This window comes from Rana temporaria, chromosome 3 (assembly GCF_905171775.1).
Source record: "Rana temporaria chromosome 3, aRanTem1.1, whole genome shotgun sequence".
NCBI classification, from domain to species: Eukaryota; Metazoa; Chordata; class Amphibia; order Anura; family Ranidae; genus Rana; species Rana temporaria.
The window spans coordinates 177455059-177480771 of NC_053491.1; the positions used below are offsets into that span (position 1 = coordinate 177455059).

At 41.6% G+C, this 25713-nt stretch overlaps 1 protein-coding gene across 2 annotated transcripts in view; it reads right to left on the reverse strand.

The window, feature by feature from the left end:
• The window catches only part of ADAMTS20 (ADAM metallopeptidase with thrombospondin type 1 motif 20), a 246153-nt gene that overhangs the window by 120215 nt on the left and 100225 nt on the right, over positions 1–25713 (reverse strand). For both annotated transcript variants that reach the window (XM_040343882.1, XM_040343881.1), the window contains 4 exons: positions 23642–23766; positions 9947–9987; positions 9633–9738; positions 7827–7973 (listed from right to left, as the gene is read on the reverse strand). In XM_040343882.1, the coding sequence (XP_040199816.1) occupies positions 7827–7973; positions 9633–9738; positions 9947–9987; positions 23642–23766 (419 nt within the window). The remainder of the gene's footprint in view (positions 1–7826; positions 7974–9632; positions 9739–9946; positions 9988–23641; positions 23767–25713) is intronic.

Sequence of the window (25713 nt, forward strand, 5' to 3'; positions counted from 1 at the left end):
AAATGCACAGATGTGAACGTGACCCATAGGAAACCATGTTAAATGGACTGTAGTGTGTTTCTGCAAAACTGAAAACACACAAAAAAATGCATAGGTGTGAACCAGGCCTTAAAGGATAAGTTCACCTTTCCGGGCAGAATTTCTTTTTTTTTTCAAAGCGTTTTCCAGTGCCATTTCTGCCCCAGCCATCCCAATGAGATTTTCTCTCACTTACCTTATCAACAGGAGGTTTAAAATCCTGTCAGTTTATTTGAATTTTTAAAATGTATTTCAAATTCAATTACTTCCTGTAGATCATTTCTCAGCATTTACTTCCTGTTAGGTCATCTCCCAGGAGCCTTCACTTCCTTGTTGCATTACAGAAGAGGGTGTTCACCACTATGGACCACACCTCCCTCATTACTATACCATCTTCCATCCACTTCCTATACAATCTGATTGTACAATTTTCTTTAGCTCTCCCATCACCTATGTAGTACAAGGGCCTGTCTGATTGAATACAGATTGAATGGATTGTACAGACGTGTCCTCCTGTTCGGTAGTTTTGGAAAATCTAAAGGAAATTGTACAATCAGATTGCATAGTGTATGATCATCTTTATACAAGTACATAGGAGGGAGTCAGGCCTCATTCACATTCCCACATGTGTTTTTTTTTTTGTTGTTTTTTTCGGTGTGTTGAAATATTTTTACTCGTAACGCATAAGGCGGACAATTCATTTGAATGTGCTGTGCCATGCGTGACAATCGCCCCAAAGAAGAGTCATAACTTTTTTTGGAGCCGCAGTTTTTGGGGTGTTAATATGTAATGACAACACAAACACAATGCACATTTGCAGTGTTCCTAAAACACATGGCAAAGCATGCATTTTCTGTGCGGTTTGCCATGCATTTGGAAACACACAGATGTGAATGGAGCCTCATTGGTCTTGTGTAAATGCACCAATTTAATTTTCAGACCCCATTCACACCTAGAGTAGTGGGAGCACAGGTTTTTGGCTTATTTTTCCAGCGGCACACATAGGGCAGCCCATTGATTTCAAAGGGCTGCACTACACGTGGCAAAGTAGCTCATGGGACATTTTGGCATAGTGCGAGTAATCTCCTTTATATTTACCAAATCTATATTACAAAAGGACACAACATCTATCCAATCACTCTGTATCCAATCAGGCAGGCTCTTGCACTACACCAGGGTTGTCCCATGGGCTGCATGTGGCCCCAGGGAGTTTAGCATGCGGCCTGAGCCCATCTGGAGGGGTGCTAGAGAAACCAGGCAAATGCATGCGTGGAGTTGATGGGTTAAGGGTGTGTGCTAATGAGGTCAGCTGGTAAACTCCTTCCTGTGTCTTACTGGATTCTCCATCCCAAATCTACATACCAGCAAGTGATGAAGCTTTCTAAGAAATATAGCAAGGGCTAAGGTAAGGCCTTGTTCTCAAAATCAAGGAAAACTTTTATTTTTCTGCAACCAAGATACATTAAGGCTCTGCGTTTTGAACCCTATGCGATTCACAAAACATGTTAACTGGCATCCTTCTCATCCGGTTCACACATGTGCAGCCACGGTATGGCCTTAAGGCCTCGTACACATGACCGAACATGTCTGCTGAAACTGGTCCGCGGACCAGTTTCCGCGGACATGTCCGACCGTGTGTAGGGCCGACCGGACCGGATTCCCGGCCTAGCGGACAGGTTTCCAGCAGGCAAATGTTTCTTTGCATGCTAAGAAACATGTCCGCTGGACCCATGTCCGTCGGACATGTCCGATGGTCAGTACGACTCATCGGACATGTCCGCTCGGCCGAAATCCCTCGCATGCGTCAAAGTTATTCGACGCATGCGTGGAAGCATTGAACTTCCGGGGTCGCGTACGTCGCCGCATCATCGTCGCCGCCACATCGCCGCAATGTCGCCGCCACGTCACCGCGTATCCTGTCCGTGGGGAATTTGGTCTGATGGTGTGTACAGCCATCAGACCAAAAGATCCCAGCGGACATGTCCGATGAAAACGGACTCCTGCGCTAAAGCCACGACCGCATGTATGTGAACGGAGCTTAAAGATATATTGCTACATAGGGAAGCTGTTTTGTAGAAAAAAGGTAAACTTAGCCTTTAAAGATCACCTCCTCCCTATGTGCTGGAGGTGAGAAGGAGAGGTTTTTTTTTGTAATCTAAATCAATAGTAAGCATCCTAGGGTGACACCACTGAGTGAGTGTTTTCAAATACAGCAAATGTATTTTCTAAGGACCTGTTTCTATATCTTTCAATCTTTCAGCTTTTCACAAATATGTCTTCTTTTACATACCGTAACTGTCAGTCTGTGTCTGACTTTGTTAAGATCTGATCTACAAACGTCTCTCAAATTATCTTTAATTCTTGTGCATGTCTGTCTTTCAATATATGAATATCTATAGATCTGTCTGTCTGACATTTACTTTTTGAAGTGCACATACAGTAATCAGTCTCAGTATTTCACAGTATGTAATTTTACCTTCAGTAATGTGTAGATTTCAATAAATGTTTTTTGTCTTGGAAATTGCAAGACTTATTTGTGGCTGTGAATTCAATAGCTAAAGTTCTGATGTGAGAGAAAACAAATCCTAAACAAGGATGCTTGCCTTAAAGTGGTATTAAACCAAAAAACAATAATTTATTATAGTGCAGCTTATCAATCATTTAATGTGGTGGTTGCATCAGTTTTGTTTTCTTTAGCCTCGTACACATGACCAGTTTTCCGCCAGGAGAGCATTTGGCCGGGAATCCTGGCCGTGTGTATGCTCCCTAGCAGTTTTCCGCCAGGAGAGCATTTGGCCGGGAATCCTGGCCGTGTGTATGCTCCCTAGCAGTTTTCCGTCAGGAAAACAGCCAAGAATCCCAACGGGAAAATAGAGAACCTGCTCTCTATTTTCTCGTCGGGTTTCCCGGCAGAGTTTTTCCTGCAGAGAAAACCGGTCGTCTGTATGCTTACCTGTCCGAAGGTAAACCCGCACATGCTCGATAAGCCTTCGACGCATGCACGGTAGCATACAAGGCATAGTGTAGGGTGTAGCAAGATGGCGGTGACGGCATCAAATGTGACAAGCGCTGGCTCGTCGTAGTCGATGACGTCACCGCGTTCTTGCCATTCAAAAGAATGGCGGTTCTTTTGAATGGCCATCTGTATGCACGGCTTGGCAAGAAAAGCTTGCCAGGAATCCCATCAGGAAAAGCAATGTTTTTTCCTGACGGGATTCCTGCCCGTGTGTACAGGGCCTTAGGCTTTTATTCCCCTCTTTTTTTACCTGGTGATGTGGTCAGTAACACACCTCCTGTGTTAGTGAGACACAACTCTGTAGGAATGATAACAGGAGGCACAGCAGAGAGCAGCATTGTCAGTCTGAGGGGGGTGGTGGTAGTGCAAAATGTATTAGCAGATTTAATTACACTAACAACTTTAAACCAAACTCAAGACCACACTTTATAATCAGTTACACCCTTTTGATGCATTCTGCTGGAGAGCTTGAGAAAAACAACAGACTTGCTGGGTGGATCACCAGATGAAAACAGAAGAAAGAAAAAGGGAAACTGATACAACCATCACATCTAAGAATTGGTAAGCTGCAATATAATAAATATTTGCTTTTTGATTTAATACTGCTTTAAAGCTAATGTTAAAATATTGCTTTTTTTTTTCTCACAAACACACACACACACAAACTTTTAAATCTGCACTGTAGCTTGAACAAGTACACCCCTCACATTTTTGTAAATATTTTATTATCTTTTCATGTGAAAACACTGAACAAATTACACTTTCCTACAATGTAAAGTAGTCAAAGTACAGCTTGTATAATGGTGTAAACTTGCTGTCCCCTCAAAATAACTCGCCACACAGCCATTAATGTCTAAACCGCTGGCAACAAAAGTGAGTACACCTCTAAGTAAAAATGTCCAAATTGGCCAAAAGTGTCAATATTTTGTGTGGCCACCATTATTTTACAGCACTTAGCAAGGCAGTGGTTATCTTGGAGGTGTGTTTGGGGTTGTTATGTTTGAATACTGCCCTGTGGCCCAGTCTCCGAAGGGAGGAGATCATGTTCTGCTTCAGTATGTCACAGTACATATTGGCATTCAAAGTTCCTTCAATGAACTGTAGCTCCCCAGTGCCAGCAGCACTCATGCTGCCCCAGACCATGACACTCCCACCACCATGCTTGATTGTAGGCAAGACACAATTGTCGTTGTACTCCTCACCCGGTTGCCGCCACACACACTTGACACCATCTGAAGCAAATAAGTTTATCCTGGTCTCATTCGACCACAGGACATTGTTCCAGTAATCCATGTCCTTAGTTTGCTTGTCTTCAGCAAACAGTTTTCCGTCTTTCTTGTGCATCATCTTTAGAAGAGGCTTCCTTCTGGGACGACAGCCATGCAGACCAATTTGATGCAGTCTGCGGCGTATGGTCTGAGCACTGACAGGCTGACCTCAACCTCTGCAGCAATGCTGGCAGCACTCGTACGTCTATGATGACAACCTCTGGATATGATGCTGATCACGTGCACTCAATTTTTTTGGTCAACCATGGTGAGGCCTGTTCTGAGTAGAACCTGTCCTGTTAAACCGCTGTATGGTCTTGGTCACTGTGCTGCAGCTCAGTTTCAGGGGCTTGGCAATCTTCTTATAGCCTAGGCCATCTTTATGTAGAGCAACAATTCTTTTTTTCAGATCCTCAGAGAGTTCCTTGCCATGAGGTGCCATGTTGAACTTCCAGTGACCAGTATGAGAGAGTGAGAGCGATAACACCAAATTTAACACACCTGCTCTCCAGTCACACCTGAGACCTTGTAACACTAATGAGTCACATGACACCGGGGGGGGGGGGGGGGGGGGAATGGCTTATTGAACTCACTTTTGTTGCCAGTGGTTTAGACATTAATGGCTTTGTGTTGAGTAATTTTAAGGGGACAGCAAATGTACACTGTTATACAAGCTGTAGCAAAGTGTAATTTCTTCAGTGTTGTCACATGAAAAGGTATATTAAAATATTTACAAAAGGGGTGTTCTCACTTTTGTAAGATACCATATATGTATATATATTATTTATTTTTTAATTAGAGGCCCTGGAGAATAAAATGGTGGCAGCTGCAATTTTTTATGTTGCACGATATTTGTGCAAATGTTTATCAAACGCATATTGTCAGTAAAAAATACAATAAAATAGATTTTAGTGCACACAATATAATAACCAATTCTTTGTTAAAATATAAAATTTGTGGTTGCACTGAGCAAACAGATATGAAACATGTCAAGCCTTAAAATATGGCTGACCGTGAAATTGCCCAAAAATTTGGTACCCAAAATTGTCCATAGACAATGCTTTAAAAAGCCTTTTCAGGTCATCAGTTTACAGGTAACCATGAATAATTGCCCTAGAATTGTTGCTCTGATTCCGGACATTTATGGAAATCCATCACATGGCACAATCAGTTTTTACACCTACACGGCCTATGTGTGTGTTTGCATTCGTGTGTGCACGGCTCGATGGAGATGTTTTTAATTTTTTTTCGTATTTTGTTCTAATTTCTTTTTAACATTTTTTAATCAATTGACCTCCATAAGGTTTTACCCCCTTTATGATCAGGACATTTTTTGCTATTCAGCACTGCGCAAATTTAATTTACAATTGCTCGGTCATGCAACAATGCACACAAATTAAATTGATATAATTTTTTTCACACAAATTGAGCTTTCTTTTAGTGGTATTTGATCACCACCACATATTTCTTCATAACTTTATGCCAAAATGTATTCTGCTACAGTACCAGCAATATTCGGGGCTAATCCTGCTAACACTGCATTTTTGGGGACACTAAGCTATTGGGTACATAGTATAGTTCTGATGATGATCAAGATACTGATCTGTACAGACTCTATACTAGTACTGGTGGTAATCAATGACGTATAGTGTGACTGTGATAGTGTGGTGGACAATCTGGCACTAACTGATACTGGCTGAGAGGGACACTAACTGGCTAACTGACACTAATACAGTGATCAGTCATAATACTGTACACTGACGCTATACTAATGGCACTGGCTGGGTGGCATAGGTGATCAGGGGGACAATCAAGGGGTTAACTGTGTGTCTAACTAGTGTATGCATGCTGCATTTACTCACAGATCTGGCTGGGTTTCTCTCATTGCTTTCAGTTGTAAATGGCAGGGAAAAATACAGCCAGATCCTGTGTTTACAAACACACAGATCTGTGCTGTGATTGGCCACAGCCGATCAGCAGATATACAGTCAAAATGACAGGCTTAACTTGCTGACAAATTTGTGCTGTGTCCAATCACAGCACAGATTAGCAGGGGGCACATAACTCTAAACCAGAAAGTACACCACAACATATAGGTACGTCACAGAGCTAAATGTACTGTTAGCGGGCAGCAGCTGGTAATCTGAATTTATAGGCCCCTATATGATAGCATCAGTTAGTGACAGGTGCTACTTATGGAGACATCAGGAAATGACTCTGAACATGGAAGTGACAAAATGCTTGTTGCCTTCAGGTTCCTAATCACAGAGGAGATCGGGGGAACAGATGTTCTTTAAGCTCTGAGTTTGAAACCCATGATGGCCAGCAGCAGCAAGTTGGAGGGGGCACCTTTATTTTGCAGTACAAGTGATCACTTTTACTGAAAAGCCAAGAGCAATGGTACAAGCTCAGGGATGCAGTGCCAATAGTATAGCTTTTGCTATACTGCGGCACTCCAATAGTGTGGTTGTGCTACAGCAGAGATGTGGCTGTGTTACACAGCAATTGCATTGCCCACCCCTCCTCTCCCCTATCAATTCACAGAAAACGTTGTATTTTGTTAAAAGGTGCACAAAATACAAAATATTTTTTGATTCTGCAAGAGGAGCAGTGATGAGGGGCAGGCAAATGATGGGATGATTGCTGTGTAGGAGATCTCCTTTCGGAGCAACTGAAGTATAGCAACAGATATACTATTGGCACTTTTGTAAATAAGGGAGAGAGCTTCAGAAGGTAGCATGGACTTTCTTACACGGTAAACTTCCATCTCTTGCTTTTACCTATAAACCTATAATAAGACTTGCTTATAGGTAGTGTAAATATCTCCTTAAACGTGTTTAAACTGTTTAGGAGTTATTTAGTGTACATGCAGCCAGTGACATCACTGGCACTTGGGTTCTGAAGGAACAGCCACCCATGCTGTTTTTTCAGAGCCCTGTGCCGTAAACTGCGGCTCCCACCATATGCAATGCATACTAGCACATTGTGACATTACCTTGCAGGTACAAAATTAAAAAGTCCAGCAGTTTACAACCGATTTAACTATTAGTAAGTCAGCAGATTTTAAATAAAGATATCAATCCAGGAGTTATTTTTCAAATTTAAACTCTAGGAAGACATAAAAGACGGGAATCAAAAGGTTTGTAAACCCTTGTTTTGTTTTGTTTTTTAAATAACAAATATGCCTATACTTACCTGTTCTGTGCAATTGTTTTGCACAGAGAAGCCCAGATCCTCTTCTTCTGGGGTGCTTTCACAGTCCAGAGACAGACTGGGGGGGTCTAAGGCAAAATGGACTCAAAGGAAGTGATTTAAATAAGTCTCGACATCAGACTAAGGACATCTAGCGTTAGGGAAAAAAAAAAACACTGCAGGGAAATCTCTGGATTGAAGTTGAATATTGCAACAAAAGCCAGTTTTGCTATTTTATCTTTCATTTGGGCTAATCATAGTTTTGATTTAAATGCACTTCAGCAAACACCTAAAATTATTAACATTAATTGATGGTCTTAAAAAATACTCACTCTAGGAACTCAGTAACATATTTCTGGCTGCATTTAGACCATGTCCACGGGCTTGTGTCATGACTTAAAATCGCAGACATCACATGAAATTCATTTTTAATTCCTATGTCTTTGCATTTTGAACTGTCATCGTGCGGCATATTAAAACTAAAACAAAAAGTAATAAACAAGATATTAGAGCAGACTGTCACAATACAAAAATAAAAGTTTACTTTGTAAATTAATCCCATCAGTGTTAATCAACAGAACATTAGTTTTTCAGCTCCTTCACGTTTACATTTTGCAAACAGCAACAAGCTGTATGCAGCCAAATAATGTAATGCTGCTCTGTCTTAGGCTTTAACAACTTCAGCCCCGGAAGGATTTACCCCCTTCGTGACCAGAGCACTTTTTGCGATACGGCACTGCGTCACGGTTGTGCGACGTTGCACCCAAACAAAATTTTATTTTTTTTCCTCACAAATGGAGCTTTCTTTTGTTGGTATTTGATCAACCCTGTGGTTCTTATTTTTTGCGTTATAAACAAAAAAAAGTGAAAATTTAGAAAAAAAAGCTATATTTTTAACTTTTTGCTGTATTAAATATCCCCCAAAAATGTATAAAAAAAACTAATTTCTTTCTCAGTCTAGGCCGATATCTATTCTTCAACATACTTTTGGTAGAAAAATTGCAATAAGCGTATATTGATTGGTATACACTAAACATTCTTAAAGTTTAACTGAAGTCTAAAGCTGGCCATAGAAGGCTTGAAATTCAGCAAATTCTGTTCAAAATGCATTAAAAAAATTGAGTAGAGTAGGAAATTATCGACCAATCAGTGACTACATCTTGTCAGATGCAGTCACTGTTCGGCGGCACTACTATATTTCAGCAATGGGAAACAATTGCTTTTCTCTTGTTCCGCCTGTGGGCTGAATGATAAAAAAACAGCCACACATTTTCTCTTTGTAGTTCTGTACTACTGTATGTTAAGATTTTGCAACTGATTCTCATTTGGAAGTGCCTCAGAATCGTTTTTTTATTAGTGAAAATGTGCTTTCTACCCGCCTACTCAAGTGCTCTATGCTGGCATAGATTAGTACTGATCATAATCCTCCTTGCAAGATTCCTGATGCAGACTTGTAGTACAGAGGAAGAGTAGGGGGATGTTTGTGCCTGACCAGGTCTGCTAGATTATGTAGTGTACTGGTCAGTGCAGTCAAACTATGATAAATATTCTGCTAAGTGGGGGGAAATGGAGATAAGACTTTAAATATGTTGGTTGTTAGTATAATGTCTCTTTGACTAAGTATGTACCTCTAGGACTTCAGTTGGGCTTTAAGCTAAAAAAGTTATTCAGTATGTAACGTAACATCAGTAATGAAATATAAGGGAAACTTGCCATCTGAGAAACACAAAGGCTGCCATTACTCATACCCTTCCAAAAAGGCCTGACTCCCAGACTCTGCCCCCCGTATCCCCCCACGCCATATCTTTTTTTTTTTTACTTGATCTGGCACAGCTGTAGCTAGTGCAGTCAGAGGACATCTGATTTTTATACTTGATTCAGATCACTGACTTAGAAATTATTGAAGCATTTGGATCAGCATAACAGCTAGAAGTTAAGATTTGTCAAACAGAATGTTTACTAATGGCAGCCTTCACTTTTTTCGTGGTCCAATTGTCCTTTAAATAATTAAAAGAGAGTGAAATATGGACTTGATTTGTGTATCTTTTTTAAATTGGTTTATCTTTTATACTTTTTATACAAATTTGCAATCAAGGAACACGTTTTCCATTTCTTGACATCAAAAAGGTAATACTCACACATGTCCAAGTTCATGAGCTATAGTGAATGCAGCACCTAAGCCATTTTCTTCACTGATAGAGCAGCTGCGGTGAGGGTCACACATTGTTCCTAATTCAGCTAATCCTATAAAAGTATATGCAGAATAATTTATTGGACTGTTCTTAGCATAATCCCTCAGGGTCAGTTTATGAATACATTTTCTAAGAAACTATTCAACTGTGCCTGAACATAAATATTAACATTATGCATTTCTGAAGTCAGTAATACTCCTTAAGTCCATAAAGTATAAACTCAACATCTCCTGTAAACATGCTGTCAAAAGAGGACTTACCTAAAGTATCACATTTATTACTGGCTCTGCATATGTCTTCCCTGCAGAAAAGAGACACATATGTTTGTTAAAGTAATTCATAAGTTATATTTAATACTATTTTATATTCACAGTATGTCAACGTCAATGTATACATGCTACATCCATTAGCATGTCAATCTCTGTTATAATAAAATGAATATGGCCTATGCTAAGAATTATTAGCATCTACGGTAAACTAACCACAATGCATACAATACTGTTTATGAGGTTTCAATACTTATATTACCCATACACCAGAATTCAAAAAGCTATGATCTGCTTCCACTTGTTATATCACCTCCACTTGTTATATCTTTCCTAGGTTGGAGAAAACAGATACAATATTTGTACCTTCTTCAGCTAGTAAAGTGTATATTACTGTAAAAATACCCATTACATTTCTGCAATTCAACATGTTGCCATGTTTTCCTATTTTTAAATCTACTGTAAGTATCCTTGAGATTTTGGTGCAGCAAAGGCAGCCTTGTGAGTTTACTACAAAAAGATAGGCACTCACTGGTTTTCTGGCAGATTTAATAGATTTTTTTTCTTTTGTACTGCAATATATTAAAAACAGCATGGGGAACTGCATATATACTTCAGAAATATAGTGAATACTTTTTTTTCACTAAACATACAATTAAAAAATTCACTGTGCAATAATGACAGGAGAGGCAGATACCACTTGTACATCCACTGACCAACTGTTTAAATACACCTACCAAGCAGCTCAAAGGCAAATGCAAATCTAGTTAAAGAGTTGATCAGCAGGGGCAAAAGTAGCACTACTCCCTCTAAACATAATTTCACACTAAGGGCTTGTAACGGTCACCACCGTTTACGACCTTCCATCACATCCAAGACAGCTTATCGACACTCCAACCAGCAGGACCCAATCCATAAGAATTCCCCCCAGACACGAGACACACAGCTCTGTGCTTCTGGTTTCAAATGTAATACTTTAATGGTTTCTTCTCAGCTTTTTATACAGTACAAGGCATTAAAGCAACAATGAGATCTCCACCCCCCTAATCACACACTAAGGCTAATTACTAAACGTTCCCTAATTAACAGCATAACAAACAAAACACCTTCACACACTGAGTTCCCTAGGCATACAGCTTGACACCTATTCACACCTCTGAGCATCACTAGGCTTTAGACAGTGTTATCACACATAAACAGTATTTAGCATGCATAATTAGAGTTTTGGGAGCAGACCTGGGTTAACACCTTTACACAAGGACAATGGAATGTCTTTCAGGCCCTGACTCAATTAGCATGTCACTAGTCAGGGCTAAGCATAGAAATGAGTCATAGAATATTCTTTGCAGGCATTAAGGAATATACTGTAAATCACTGTCCACGCCAAAACAATCCAGCATGTGTACCCCATCTCCTGGGCTAAATCTGTGCCCAAAAGTCACTCCTGTTACAGGGCTCATTTACACTAGGCTGTTTTAGCGGGAAACTGGGATGATGCATGTGATCCCTAATGGCACCCTCGTGCGCCTGCACTGTAGCACACCACAATGCATGGTGTCCTCAAGCCTATTCATTTTGAATGGGCTATCCAACACATTGTGCCATAAAGCAACCTTAAGTGATTGTAAAGTTTATGTTTATTTTTCAATAAAAATAACAAACATGTTGTACTTACCTGCACTGACAGTGCAGTGGATTTGCACAGAGCATCCCAGATCCTGCTCTTCTTTGGTGCCTCGTTGGTGCTCCTGGCCTCTCCCTTCTGTTGAGTGCCCAGCAAGCGCTGCCGTGTCTCAGCCAATCGGGAGAAAGAGTTTTAGATGGCTGAAACACTGGTGGACATCGCTAGACAGAGATGGGGCTCAGGTAAGTATTAGGGTGGCTGAGGGGGGCTGCTGCACACAGAAGGCATTTTATCCTAATGCATAGAATGCATTAAGATAAAAAACCTTCTGACTTTACAACCCTTTTAACTACCTCCGCCCAAGATACATACCTGTACGTCCTCGGGTTTCAGTGGTTATATACCGGGATTCTTTTCAGCTGGCGATTCTGTTTCAGGCAGAAGTGATCTAAATGGCTAAATAGTCACTCGATTACTTCTGCGGGTGGTCGAAGGGGGTCCCACCCACCGCCTCTCTCTAGCTCTCCTGTCTCATCGCAGAGGCTGGGAGCGATGCAACTGGCAGTGATGGCTAACCTGTACGGATAGAGAGAGGAACTAAAATCGTTTCCATCTCTCTGTAACTCTGGAAACCTAGAGCGATGAGTAGTTTGTCACTTTCGGTTCTGCCCCTTTGTTTACTTGGCCACCAGCGGCCAGGGAAGCAGCCGATCAGACTGATCTGTGTCTTATCGGCTGCATGGGGGGCCAGAGGAGAGATTTGGGGTCTAATAGACCCCAAACCTGTCCATAAAGAGGACTTGTCATGGACCATGCTGTCATAAGGGATGTTGTTCATCCCTTGTGATGACTGTAAAGTTAGTACAAAAAAAGTGTAAAAAACTAATTTTGTATAAAATACCATATATACCTCAAGTATAAGCTGAGTTTTTCAGCACATTTTTTTGTGCTAGAAATGCCCCCCTCGACTCGGGTCACCTTTTTGCGCCTGATCTCCCGGACTTTGGAGACCCGGTACCGGCCGGCCTTAGGTCCCCTGGACCCCAAACTTGGCACACATGTAGCCCCAGTTCCCCTCTACAAGTGTGCTGTCTGGGGGACCTACAGCCGTGGAGCACCAATTTTTCAAAGCCGGGCCCCTCTTCTACATACTCCCATGTTAAAAGTCTAGTCATGGGCACAGTGAGGCAAGGGCACAGTGAGGCATGGACACAGTGAGGCAACAGCACAGTGAGGCATGGGCACAGTGAGGCATGCGCATAGTGAGGCATGGGCACAGTGAGGCATGCGCACAGTGAGACATGCACATGGACACAGCGAGGCAAAGTGAGGCACAGTGAGAGATGCAGATGGACACCCTAGGCTTATACTCAAGTCAATACGTTTTCCCAGTTTTTTGTGGTAAAATTTGGTGCCTTGGCTTATATTTGGGTTGGCTTATACTCGAGTATATACAGTAAATAAATAATTACAAAAACAATGTTTTTAAAGCACCCCCATTCCACCATGCTTAAGCGCAAATGCGAATGCATGTGTTACTCACGCAGGCATATGTAAACGGTAATTGCACCACATATGTGAGGTATTGTCACAAACGTCAGAGCAAGAACAATAATTCTAGTACCAGACCTCCTGTGCAACTCTAAACTGGTAACCTGTAAAGGCGTATGAAACATTGCCTATGGAGAATTTTAAGCACCGTAGTTTGCCGCCATTCCACGGGCAGACACAATTTAAAAACGTGACGTGTTAGGTATCTATTTAATCAGTGTAACATCATCTTTCACATTATACAAAAAAATTGGGCTAACTTAAATTTTTTTTTTAATTCATGAAAAAAAAAAATGTACCCAAAAAATTGCGTTTGAAAAACCGCTGCGCAAATACTGTGTGACATAAAAATTGCAACACCCAGCATTTTATTCTATAGGGTCTCTGCTAAAAAAAATATATAACGTTTGGGGGTTCTACCTAATTTTCTACCAAATAAAAGTTGTTACATGTAGGAGAAAAGTGTCAGAAATGGCCCAGGTACAAAGAGGTTAAAGTTATTGTAAAGTCTTGTTTTTTTTTCCTAAAGTGGTTTTGCACAAAACAACAAAAGCCTGGGGAATGCCCAGGAAAAACCCAAGCCTACTTACCAACCAGCTCGCAGACAACCAATTAACCTGTCTAACAGTATGCGTTAGGACCACAGATTCCAAGACGCCGTGACGTGGCTTTGTGGCTCACGCATGCGTTTGCAAATGCATGCAGACAAAAGCCCTGTTTTTAACGCATACTGTTAGACAGGTTAATTGGTTGTTCTCTCGAGCTGGTTGGTAAGTAGGCTTGGGTTTTTCCTGGGCATTCCCCAGGCTTTTGTTGTTATCTGTTTCAGCCTTTCAATGCTGCTTACTGCGATGGCCAGCTATAGATTAGGGCGGTGGACACGTTTGTTTTTCATATCACATTGGTTTTGCACAAAGCAGCCCAGATCCTCCACTTCACGGATCCCTCTTCAATGCCCCTGGCCCCTCCTTTCTGTTGAGTGCCCCCACAGCAAGCAGCTTGCTAGGGGGCACCGGAGCCACTGCTTAGTGTATCCATTCAGACACGGAGCCCTGGTTCTGCCCCACCCCCTCTCTCTCCTTATTGGCTAATTTACTTTGATTGACAGCAGCGGGAGCCAATGGCACCACTGCTGTGTCTCAGTCAATCAGGAGGGAGAGTCCCAGATGACCAAGGCACTCGTGGACATTGCTGGTTTGAGAGGGGGCTCAGGTAAGTATTAGGGGTGCTTGGGGGGCTGAATTCATTAAAAAAAGAATGCATTAACAGAAAAAACATTCTGCCTTTACAATGACTTTAATGTACCAACGCCTGTGGTGCTCGTGTAGTGTGAACAAGCCCAGAATGGAATTTTTGGACTTAACTGATAGCAGTGGGGCTCACTTTTAACATAGGGCAGGCAAACAATAGTTACAAAAATGTAGTCAATGTGTTAGTCAATCAGTTAAAATGCACATTGCCAGCAATTCTAGGTTTAGAAATGAAGACAAAATGATTAGTATGCAGTAAGATTACACAAGGCTAACTTTGGCCAAGACCATGAGGAACCTGTTCTGCTCTGCTAGCACTACTTGATCTCCCAGTCCCCCACTAAAACCCTTTATAATGTTATCAAAATACTGACTTTGCGCTTGAGTATAGTGATAGGTTCCTTAGTCAGTGAGTACTGATTGGGGAAAGTTGAGAGAGTATGCATGTGTTTTTTTTATTTTCTTATAAGGCTCCAGCAAAATTTCTAGGGCCAAGTGACACAGTCGAATTAGTAACAGGCACCCTACAGTATGTTTAAAGCGGAGTTCCGGCCACAATTTCACTTTTTAAATATAAATACCCCTGTAATACACAAGCTTAATGTATTCTAGTAAAGTTAGTCTGTAAACTAAGGTCCGTTTTGTTAGGTTGTTACAGCATTTAGACACTTTATAAAATAGAAATTGACTGGGGCCATCTTAAGTGTGGGCATCATGAAGCCAGACTGTAAGACTTCCTGGATTTCAGCCTTGCAGATCTCGCACATGCTCAGTGCTGCACAAGCAGTGTAATGGACAGTACAGCTGAAACCTGATCTGAAACCTAAGTCACATGATTCTTCGAGACTGGGGAGTGCACAGACTCCTGGAAAGTTACACCCACTACATTCCCAGGAGTCTGTACGGTGTAGGTTAGGAAGCTTAAGCACCTAGGTGCAGGAAGAGGGAAGATTAACTATTCTGCCTAGCAACAACACTTTGAAGGCATCTAAAAAAAAAAGGACTAATGACATTTTTTAAAAACTACTGATGTAATGTTATATTTATGGGTGGAACTCCACTTTAATAGAAAAAATCAGAGAAAATTCCAAGCTCAACTAACCAACCAGTCTGCTGACCAACCAAATTAACCTGTCCAACAGTCTATGTTAAAAACAGGGGTTTAGTTAGCACGCATTTATGAACACATGTGTAAGCTACAAGGCCTCAGCAAGGTACCCTGGGTGTTGCTTGCAGTCCTACCACTACTAAATTTATGAGTGTATCAACAGCGGGATCACATTCATTCTAATGTCTTTCATGCAATTGCCCATCCATGTGCTCTCTGCTGTGAAGGCCACTTATAAGTGGGGGCAGGGGCTTTTTCTTTGTTACTGGTGTAAATTTGGTCAGGGGACAGGCTGGACAACTTGTTTGCCATTGTGCTGTGTTCTGGGTGTCCAGTGTGCCCCCTGTGCCTTTACGGAGGGCTGGGCATGCGCTTGTAAATGTGCGCTAACTAAACCCCTGTTTTTAACGTAGACTGTTGGGCAGGTTAATTTGGTTGGTTAGCAGACTGGTTAGTAAGTTGAGCTTGGAATTTTCTGTGGTTTTGTCTTTCATGCGTTTGCCCTTCCATGTGTTCCTTTCTGTTATAGGTGGGAACAGGGGCCTTTTATTTGTTATCTTACTGTATGTTACCTGCTGTACATACTAAGTTTTATTTAACTCTGTACAACTTTATTATGAGTTTACTTTAAAAATATAAATCCCCACTAGAAAAGATAAAATACATTATTTAGACTGTAAATTATTAATTTGAAGAAAACTAAATCATTTTAACTTATCTGTAGTATATCAAGTGATGAGGCATTTGCCTTTATCTGAGGAAGACAGTCGTACAAAGACAAAACATATTTTTTAAAGAGACATGATTCTGCTACTGCTTTGTAAAAATACAGCTTCGGGTTTACTACCAATACCTGTTTTTCAATTTAGTACAAAAGTGTGGTTTGATAAAAAAAAAAAAGAAAAGCAAAACACTTTTATTATTTTTCCCCTTCCAAGCTGAGTGGATTTGAGCCCTGGTTCACACTGGGCTGCGGGAGTGAAGCCGTGCGAGTTCAGCTGAACTCGCACGGCTTCACTCCCGCTGGCAGTCCCGATTTCAGCCGCGATTTAAGAGACATCTGTGCAGGTTTCTGCACAGATGTCAATGTAAATCGCGGTCCGAAATCGCAAAAAGTAGTACAGGAACTACTTTTTGAAATCGGTGCAGCGCCGCAGATGCGGCCTCGCACCGATTAGGACAATGTCATTGCTGGCAAATGTGGCCGATTTGAGATGCGATTTCACATGTGAAATCGCATCTCAAATCAAAGCAAATCGTACCCAGTGTGAACCTGGGCTAAAGCACTTTTTTTTTTCTAGGGGATGATATAACATAGTTTACAAAGTAAGCATTAGTAACTTTAATCAAGGGTCCCATGATCTTTTTCCCCACTGGATCCAGTTGTAATGACAAGTCCCCTAAATCTTCTGTTTTTGCCAGTCTCCAATTGGCCTTGTAAACACCCATTTCACCAGCACATTGTGTACAATACAGGGCCATCAACCATTGCTGGTCCTGCATTGTAATTGATGACAAACGCCTCGTACACATGTACGGGTTTCCCGCCGGGAAACCCAAGGGGAAAGCCGAGAACCTGCTCGGCAGCTTTTTTCCCCCTACACACGGCCAGTTTTCCTGGCAGGAAAACTGCCTTGAGAGAAACCTGGCTGTGCGTATGCTCCACCACAGTGTTTCCCATAGGAAAACTGCTGGGAAAAAGACTGCCGGAAAAAAAAAAAAAAACATGTTCTCATTTTTCCCGCCGGGGTTCCCGGACAGGTTTCCCGGCCAAAAGCTGTCATAGCAGTTTTCCCGACGGGAAAACTAGTTGTGTGTACGAGTCAATAGGCGTGCCCATCAACATTCTGGTGCTAAAGGGGGCTTTCACTCAGAATAAACACTTGGCATAATTCTAACCCCCTCCCCCCAACCTGTTACTTTTCCATGTTCATTTTTTGGGGAAAGCAAGTACCTTTATCAGCATACTTGCTCCCACTTCCTAATTTCTCACCTAGGTGAGGATGACATATCTCTAGGCCACAACCACACACTGCCTCCAGGACTATCATGTCACACATCCAAGAGGCTTTAATACAGTCTCAGGAAGTTGGTCCAGAGCAATGATATGTGGCTGACATTGAAGTAGGTGCCTGCAGATAGAAATTTGCTGAAAGGGGCTGAAGAAGCAACACTGAGATTAAAGATTAAAGCGGTATTGAACCCAAAAGCAAACATTTATTACATTGCTTTAATTTTATTTTCTAGGCTTTCTTTCTTTTATTTTAGCCTGGTGATTTGGCCAGTATGTATATTGTTTTTCAAAAGAACAAGCTGTTCTGCAGATGTAGAAGGATACAGGGTTGAGACTAACCATTTAGTACTGACAGGGGTGCTTACAATGATCAGCTTTTATTTATGTAAAACCTTTATCCCAAAAAGGAAAAACAACTTTGTTTGTTGTAACTGCTAATAAAGTGTTAGGTTGAGTTCAGGTTAAATTTGCTAGTGTATCTAAATGTACAAGTTAATCTAACATGCCGCTCCCCCCATGCTGACAATACTGCTGTACTCCTTCATTGAAAGTGGGGGGGGGGGGCTAATACAGGAGGTGTGTTACTGGCCAGATCACCAGGTGACAACAGAGGGAAAAAAGACAAAAAAATAAAACAAATGTGGATGTCACATGTAATGATTGATAAGCAATATATTACATTTTTGGTTTTTGGTTCAACACTGCTTTTAACCCCTTCTCTACCGGGCCATTGTAAAATGACGCCGGCAGGAACCCTCCCTCGATCCGGGTGGACGTCACATGACGTCCTTTGTTTCCGGCGATCTAGGGGGCGTGCACCCACGGCACCGCTCGTGACCCGCCGCGCGTGCCTGACGGCCGCGATTGCCGCCGGGCACCCGCGATTGCCGGTGATCATGGCAGGAGTGTGGATCTGTGTGTGTAAACACACAGATCCACCTCCTATCAGAGGTGAGAAGACCAATGCTGTGTTCCCAGTACAGAGGAACACACATCGGTCTCCCCCCCTACAGTTAGAACACACTTTAGGGAACATTTTAACCCCTTCAGCGCCCCCTAGCGTTAACCCCCTCCCTGCCAGTCACATTCACACAGTAATCTGTGCATATTTATAGCACTAATCGCTGCATAAATGTGAATGGTCCCAAAAATGTGTCAAAAGTGTCTGATGTGTCAGCCGCAATGTCACGGTCACAATAAAAAAATCGCAGATCGCCGCCATTTCTAGTAAAAAAATTAATAAAATAAAAATGCCATAAATCTATCACCTATTTTGTAGACACTAGAACTTTTGCGCAAACCAATCAATAAACGATTATTTTTTTTACCAAAAATATGTAGAAGAATACGTATCGGACTAAACTGTGGAAAAAAAAAATATATATTTTTTTTAAATTGTCGCTCTTCTTTTGTTTATAGCGCAAAAAATAAAAACCGCAGAGATAATCAAATACCACCAAACGAAAGCTCTATTTGTGGGGGGGAAAAAACATAAAGATTTAATTTTGGTACAGTGTTGCATGACCGCGCAATTGTTATTCAAAGTGCAACAGCGCTGAAAACTAAAAATTGGTCTGGGCAGGAAGGGTGTGAAAATGCCCTGTATGGAAGGGGTTAAAAAAAATGTAATAAAACGTTTTCATGAGACACAGTGCTTGACATTATAAAGGTCATCCAGTTAGGGTTTAGTTCTAACACAATAATAATTAGTTGAGGAGATTTAGAAGAAAAAAACCTGCAGCAGCAATCGGTCTTATAACATTTTACATATTTTTTTTGATAACTCTTTATTTATCAAAAAGAGTCCCTTATGACAGTTTACGAACACAAGGCCACAACTAAAATATGGTAAATCCCATCAAGTAATTATACTTAGTAATTTTAAAATGTAAATTCAGTGCATTATAAGTTACAGTCCACTATAAGAAAAGTAGTAGTTTGGGCTGTCTTCTAGGAGTAGTAGGAATCAAGATATGTCTTTCAGTAAACGTTAGTAAAAATTAGGACGTCCTCCAATGACAAGTAGGAAGTGAAAGGAACACAGATGTGTGGGTCCACCGGTCTAGTAGGTGGAGTGGAGAGTGAAAAAAACAGGGAACGGAGGTAAAAATAAAGCAAGTAAGCAGGGAGAAAGGGACGAATGAGTAAAAGACTAGAGGAAGTTGAGAAAAAAGGAAGAGGAGAGACAGAAGACAAGGGGATTAGGTAGGGAACCTATAAGGGCCTTCCTCTCATCTTAGAAGAAGTCAACTCAATTAAACCACATTTTTATATATATTTTGTGTTTACCCTGAGTGAAGTAAAGGATTCCTCCACTTTAATGGGATGCAGGATCTTGCTGTGTTAAAGAGGTGGCAGAGGACCAATTTTCTTACAGGGATGCAAGAGTTATGTAAAAGAAAAAAAAAAGATAGGCCTTCAGGAGTAAGGAATAGTCTTGACTATTCTCCAAAAAGATGGCAATTTTAAACAAAACCAAAACATTTGGAGAATAGTCCCCTTTTTCAGATCACATGTCCAACAGCAGAGTGTTATACCAGTGTAACATTTGTGAAGGACAGTAGGGGTCCTGTGCTACTATGTTAATATTTTGTAGTTAGTCTTCTGATATTTGAGCAAATATAGAATTTAATGGAGAAACAAAGCATTTTCTGACGCTGTTCTGTATTGAAAGATTGTTTTAAGCCATCTTCCCAGTATTGCAGGTAGGGGCCCTATATCGCTGTTGTGGAAAAGAGAAGATGTTATACAGGATGAACAGTGAGAACTGGATGGAAAAGAAAATAAGAAGTGTTGCATCTGTAATGTGTAAAATTCATGTGCAGAATGGGAGATAACCCTATTCACCAGCGGTTCCTGTGGGGGTAGCGTTACAAATGCTTTCCACAGATTTAGACCAAAAGTGCCATCGGGGGTAGTCAAATCACCACTGGAAGGTCAGTGCCAGATTATATAAAATTAGACACTTGAAATTTTCCCAGGGAAATCAAAGCTCAGCCTGGGCCATCTCTTTTACCCAAAGAGAGGTTTAAGAGACCATTTAAAGTGAGGCCATGGCCATCAGCCTCAAATTTAGTGAAAAAGTGTGTTGACCTGTTTTATTTTGTTAAGTTTGTGTTTGTGAGGATGTTGGCTGACATAGCTTGTATGAGATATAGGAACTTGGCTGGATTGCCATTCATATTGCAGTGGTAAAACCATGAGAACATCCCCCACTGCCACCCCCAACAGCAGGGTCTGGATCTTGTGAAAGTGTCACCAATCCAGAGACCTGAAATAATTACATTGAGCTACATTTTGCTGAGAATGTGTTCAAAAGTAAGCGTTAACAAGAGAAGGGAGAGTGGGCATGCCTGTTTTGTTCTGTTGCATATGATCAAAGAATCAAAAAGGATCCACAGACGAGGAGATAGAGTAGACCATATTGATCCACTTTAACATATTCTTCTCAAGCACAAATTGTTGCAGGACAGATGTGATGAAGGCATATTTGACCCTATCAAGCACCTTCTTGTCATTATTTGATGTAGTTGTCACAGGCCTCACAAGTTGGGTTAAAACCCACTTGATCAAAATGCACTCATTTGGTTAGAAATAGGATAAGGTGATTAACCAATTCATTTTTGAGCCATTGAAGATCTATGTTCAAAAGTGAAATGGTGTGGAAAGAAGTACAGGAGGTCTTGTCCTACTGTCTTTGGGACATTCAGGGCCTTAGGATGCAGGAAGAGTAATTTGTAGCACTGTGTTGTGAGACCATCCAGACCTGGTGATTTGCCTGATTTGGCGTAATTCGAGGCATTGGCATGTTATACATACAGAGGCACATTGGTATATGACATACCTGACTAGAAGCTGGAAATCCCTGTAGTAGATAATGCTACTTCAGTGATCTCTGCTTCTTTCTGAGCTGGTGCCATGTGGGCTGCTCTCCCACATTGTGAACACAGTAGGTTGGTCAAATAATACGGGTGCCATTCAGAAATTCAGCTCATCACACAGCTCCCTTTTTTCTTTTTGTAGAAACGTCATACTTTGTGCACAAAAGCAATGCTTCATTCATGTCACTGTACAGCAGTGGATGCGCTGGCCTGCTCTGCAGTGACAAGGGATCCTGTACAATGCGCTGTGATAAAATGCAGCATGTCTGCATTTTATCACAGCTTGCTGCAGCACAGCTCCCGGCTGTGTTGCAGTGTGAATAGGACACACAGAAAACAATTGTTTTCACACTGCACATAGTGTAAATTAGGCCTAAATTGAATCCACTATAATAGGAAAATCAAACTTCAATCTTGGGAGGAATCCAATTTCAATAGTTAAGATAGGTTTGATTGTGTTGACTACTGTTTGGCATATTACAGATGGGGCGAGGGAATGAAAGTTATATAACTAAGAATATAATTCCCCAAATGTGTTAGCTATCTCTTTGGGGAGATGGACTTTCCTGCGCCCTTGGCTGTAACAATGTAGGGAACATACTGTAGGACAAAGTTTTAGTGGTCTTGGACATCTGTACCTAGAAGTTGGCCTCATTTATTGCCAGGTACTAGGGGAGGGAAAGTGGAACAAGGAGAGTAAAACTGGTAAAGGGGACAGAAGACAGGTAATGGGAAATACTTTTCAGAAGGTGTAGGCACTTGTGGCCTATGTAGGGGGGCCTATGTTAGGGAAGTAGGAAACATTTATAAATGAGGAAGAGGACTGCAGGCAAACATCCTATGCAAAATAATCATTAAACAGTTAATCCGAGGAAGTAGTTTAAGAACTGCAACTTTTCCTTTCCCCAAAAAAAGATGCATTGTGCATATAAATTAATCACAATCCTGCAGTTAGTTTGTAACTTGCCTCCTTGGGCCCCCCTCCCCTGCAAATGATGTGCAAGCTTAGGAGATCATACCATGCCAAGCAGTCACTCGCTTGTCAAAATCACCTTGCAATAGAGGGAAGGCACCCCCAGTAAATCATTGCAGCCAGGGCAGCCGCCCACCACTTGTTCCAGTCCAGGTTTCTAGGCCTTCATGTGGGTGGTGAAAGGTGTAAATGCGTCATACCTCCTCCTGTGTCATTCCTGTCTTGCTCATGCCAAATAATAACGGCTTACTGCAAGAGTACAGAGAAAGGGCTATGGGATGTTATTATGAAGGTGTTTCCTTCAGATGAAAATGAACCACTTAATAGAGAGCAAGGCTCTGAGAGGGTATGATCTGAAGGGTGTGACTCTCCCTGTTCACACTGGTTGGCATATTTAACTGGGCAGGATTGAATTCTAATTGTGATCCATTCCATCATGCCCAGCAGCAGCACAGCTAGATTCCAGGCTGTGTCTGAAGGTGTTTCCTTCTTGAATAATGCTGTGATTTGTGAGGTGAGACTTGGGAGGTTTGTACTCTTCCTGTAGGTGTGACTGGGCAGGATTGAATATTAATTAGGATGTATTCAATCCCATCCACCAGCAGAGCTCTGAAGGAAAATACATCATTTCCAGAGTATAGAAGACTACAAAGGGGGGTGTTACAGACTCTAGCTACTGCAGTAAGCATTTGTGGAAAGGACAGAGTCTATCAGCAGGAAATACAGAGTGTCACATGATACTAGGCCACAACTAAACCCAGAATTTCAGGGGATCTGCAGACAACAGAGCAACATGGCACAGAGGTATGATCTATGCTGGGATTGGTCATTCTATTCAGTTCAAGTGAAAATAAAGTTAGAATTCAGCTTTAAAGTAGAGATCAGACCTAATAAGCAGGTGGTATTAAAAGGAACAAGAGAAGGCTGGGATAAAAGAAATCAGTAGAATGCAATGACATTAAAAAATGTCAATATCAGGTAGTGGGTGACCCAAAGAGTACTTACAACACAAATCAAGCAGGTTCATGAAAGAACAACCTCACAAGTTGCCAGCCCAAGCAGGCCATTCAATTCCAGGTCTAAACCGAGCTACCAGGTCAGGGAGGAAGTTCCACTTCCACCTCACAAATAGCACCCTGCTGTGTAGCCTTGAATTTTAGTAACAGAACTACATAGGAATCAGCATAATTCAACCTTGTGCAAAAAAAAATCTACAAAATATACACACTGAACAGCTGTTTTCTGACATGTTGATTGTCTTCTGTAGACATTGAAAGCCAAATTATACCTTGTAAGGAGGACAGCTGTATCATAATGAGAGGGATGAGAATCATCAGGCATATTTTGCGTTCTTTGCCAAACACAAAAGTTGTGAAGAGTTGTAGCTGCATTAAAGCTGATTACTGGTCCATCCTAAAAAAAAAAAGAAGAACGAATGGAAGTTACATTTCTATATACTGTGTGTGTGTATATATATATATAAATCTATATATACTGAGCAAAATTATAAACGTGGCACTAATGTGTTTGCCCTTATTTATCATGAGCTGAACTCAAGGATCTACAACTTTTTCTGCATACACAAAGGGCCTATTTGTCTCAAATATTGTTCACAAATCTGTCTTAGCCCAGGTTCACACTGGGCTGCGGGAATGAAGCCGTGCGAGTTCAGATGAACTCGCACGATTTCACTCCCACTTGTCAGTCCTGATTTCGGCCGTGATTACAGACATCTGTGCAGAAACCGATGAGGATGGTGTCATTGCTGGCAAATGCTGCCAATTTGACATGTCAAATCGCATTTCAAAACACAGCAGTGTGAACCAGGGCTAAATCTGTGCTAGTGAGCACGTCTCCTTTGCCAAGATAATCCATCCACCTCACAGGTGTGGCATATCATGATGATGATTAGACAGCATGATTATTGCACAGGTGTGCCTTAGGCTGGCCACAAATAAAGGCCAGCCTAAAAAGGTCTTTCAGAAGCCTCCAATCATGCTGTCTCTTCATGTAATCCCAGACAGACTTGATGATGTTGAGATCAATGTTCTGCGGGAGCCAAACCATCACTTCCAGGACTCCTTGTTCTTCTTTATACTAAAGATAGTTCTTAACTCTACACTCTACTCTGTTGAACCATCTGAGATTGCTGTATCGTTTTTGGTAAATGTCTTCTGCTGCCATATCTTTAAACTTCTATATTTAATGCTAGCTCTATAACAAATACACTGCAATAGCAACATTACTGGTGATTGATTCTCAACACCATTTGGCTTGAGTGATCAAGAGAGTTAATTAGTTTTACGACCCTAGCCTGTGTCTTTAGGTGGTCTGGTATTGGCCATCTCCTCTCCCATATTAAAGTGTCTCAAATCAGACCCCATACTGAACAATTGAGAAATGCATGGCTGTTCCGTCTCCCTATAAATTTAAAGCAGCCTATGGGGTGGCACAGACAGGGGCAAGGCGCAGACACCATGGCTCTTTCCTGAGTGGCTCTGTCACGAGTGATGCACAGTTTCACCGCCGCAGTTTAACAAAAGCAGGATAACTAAAGCTGGATGAAGATACAACAAGAACTCTGCTTCACTCTGAAAGACGACAAGCAAACCAGCAATTGACATTTATTTTATATGAAGTCAGATTGCCAACTAACATGCTCCTTCTTCTCTTCCTTTTCACATCAGTGTCTTTGATTATCAAATTATCCTTACTCTACCCCTACTCTCTACCCTGCAGCATGCACATATTACCCTCACTCCTACCATCTCCCTACTACTGCACCCATCATCTCCTGCATTTGCTGCACCCACATGCTGACTTAAGCACCGTGCTCTCATGCACATCCCACTCCCATCTTGCCTTCCTCGGTCTTCCTTCTCCTAGTCTCAGGTGACATTTCTCTTAATCCTGGTCCGTCATTTTCCAACTGCAAACCACATATCCAATACCCCTCCTCTGGCAACCACCGCAATCCGCTAAGTTTAGGATTAGAAGTTTAGAATCCCTCTGCTTCCTCAAAGCAGGTCACCAATCTCATGTGTCCTTTGGAACACGCGCTTCATCTGTAACAAGCTAACATCTGTGCATGACCTCTTCATCTCTCATGACTTTAACATACTCGCCATAACTAAAACCTGGCTTTAAAATTTTTAATCAGCTTCTGCTTCTGCCCTCTCCCATGGTGGCCTCCATTGGACTCATTCCCCCAGACCCAACAGACAGAAAGGAGGTGGAGTTGGATTCCTTCTATCCCCACAAAGCACCTTCCAAGTCCTTTCTATCCCTCCCTCTCTATCCTTCTCTCGAGATGCACTGTATTCATCTGTTTTCTCCCGTTTCTCTGAGGATTGCAGCAAT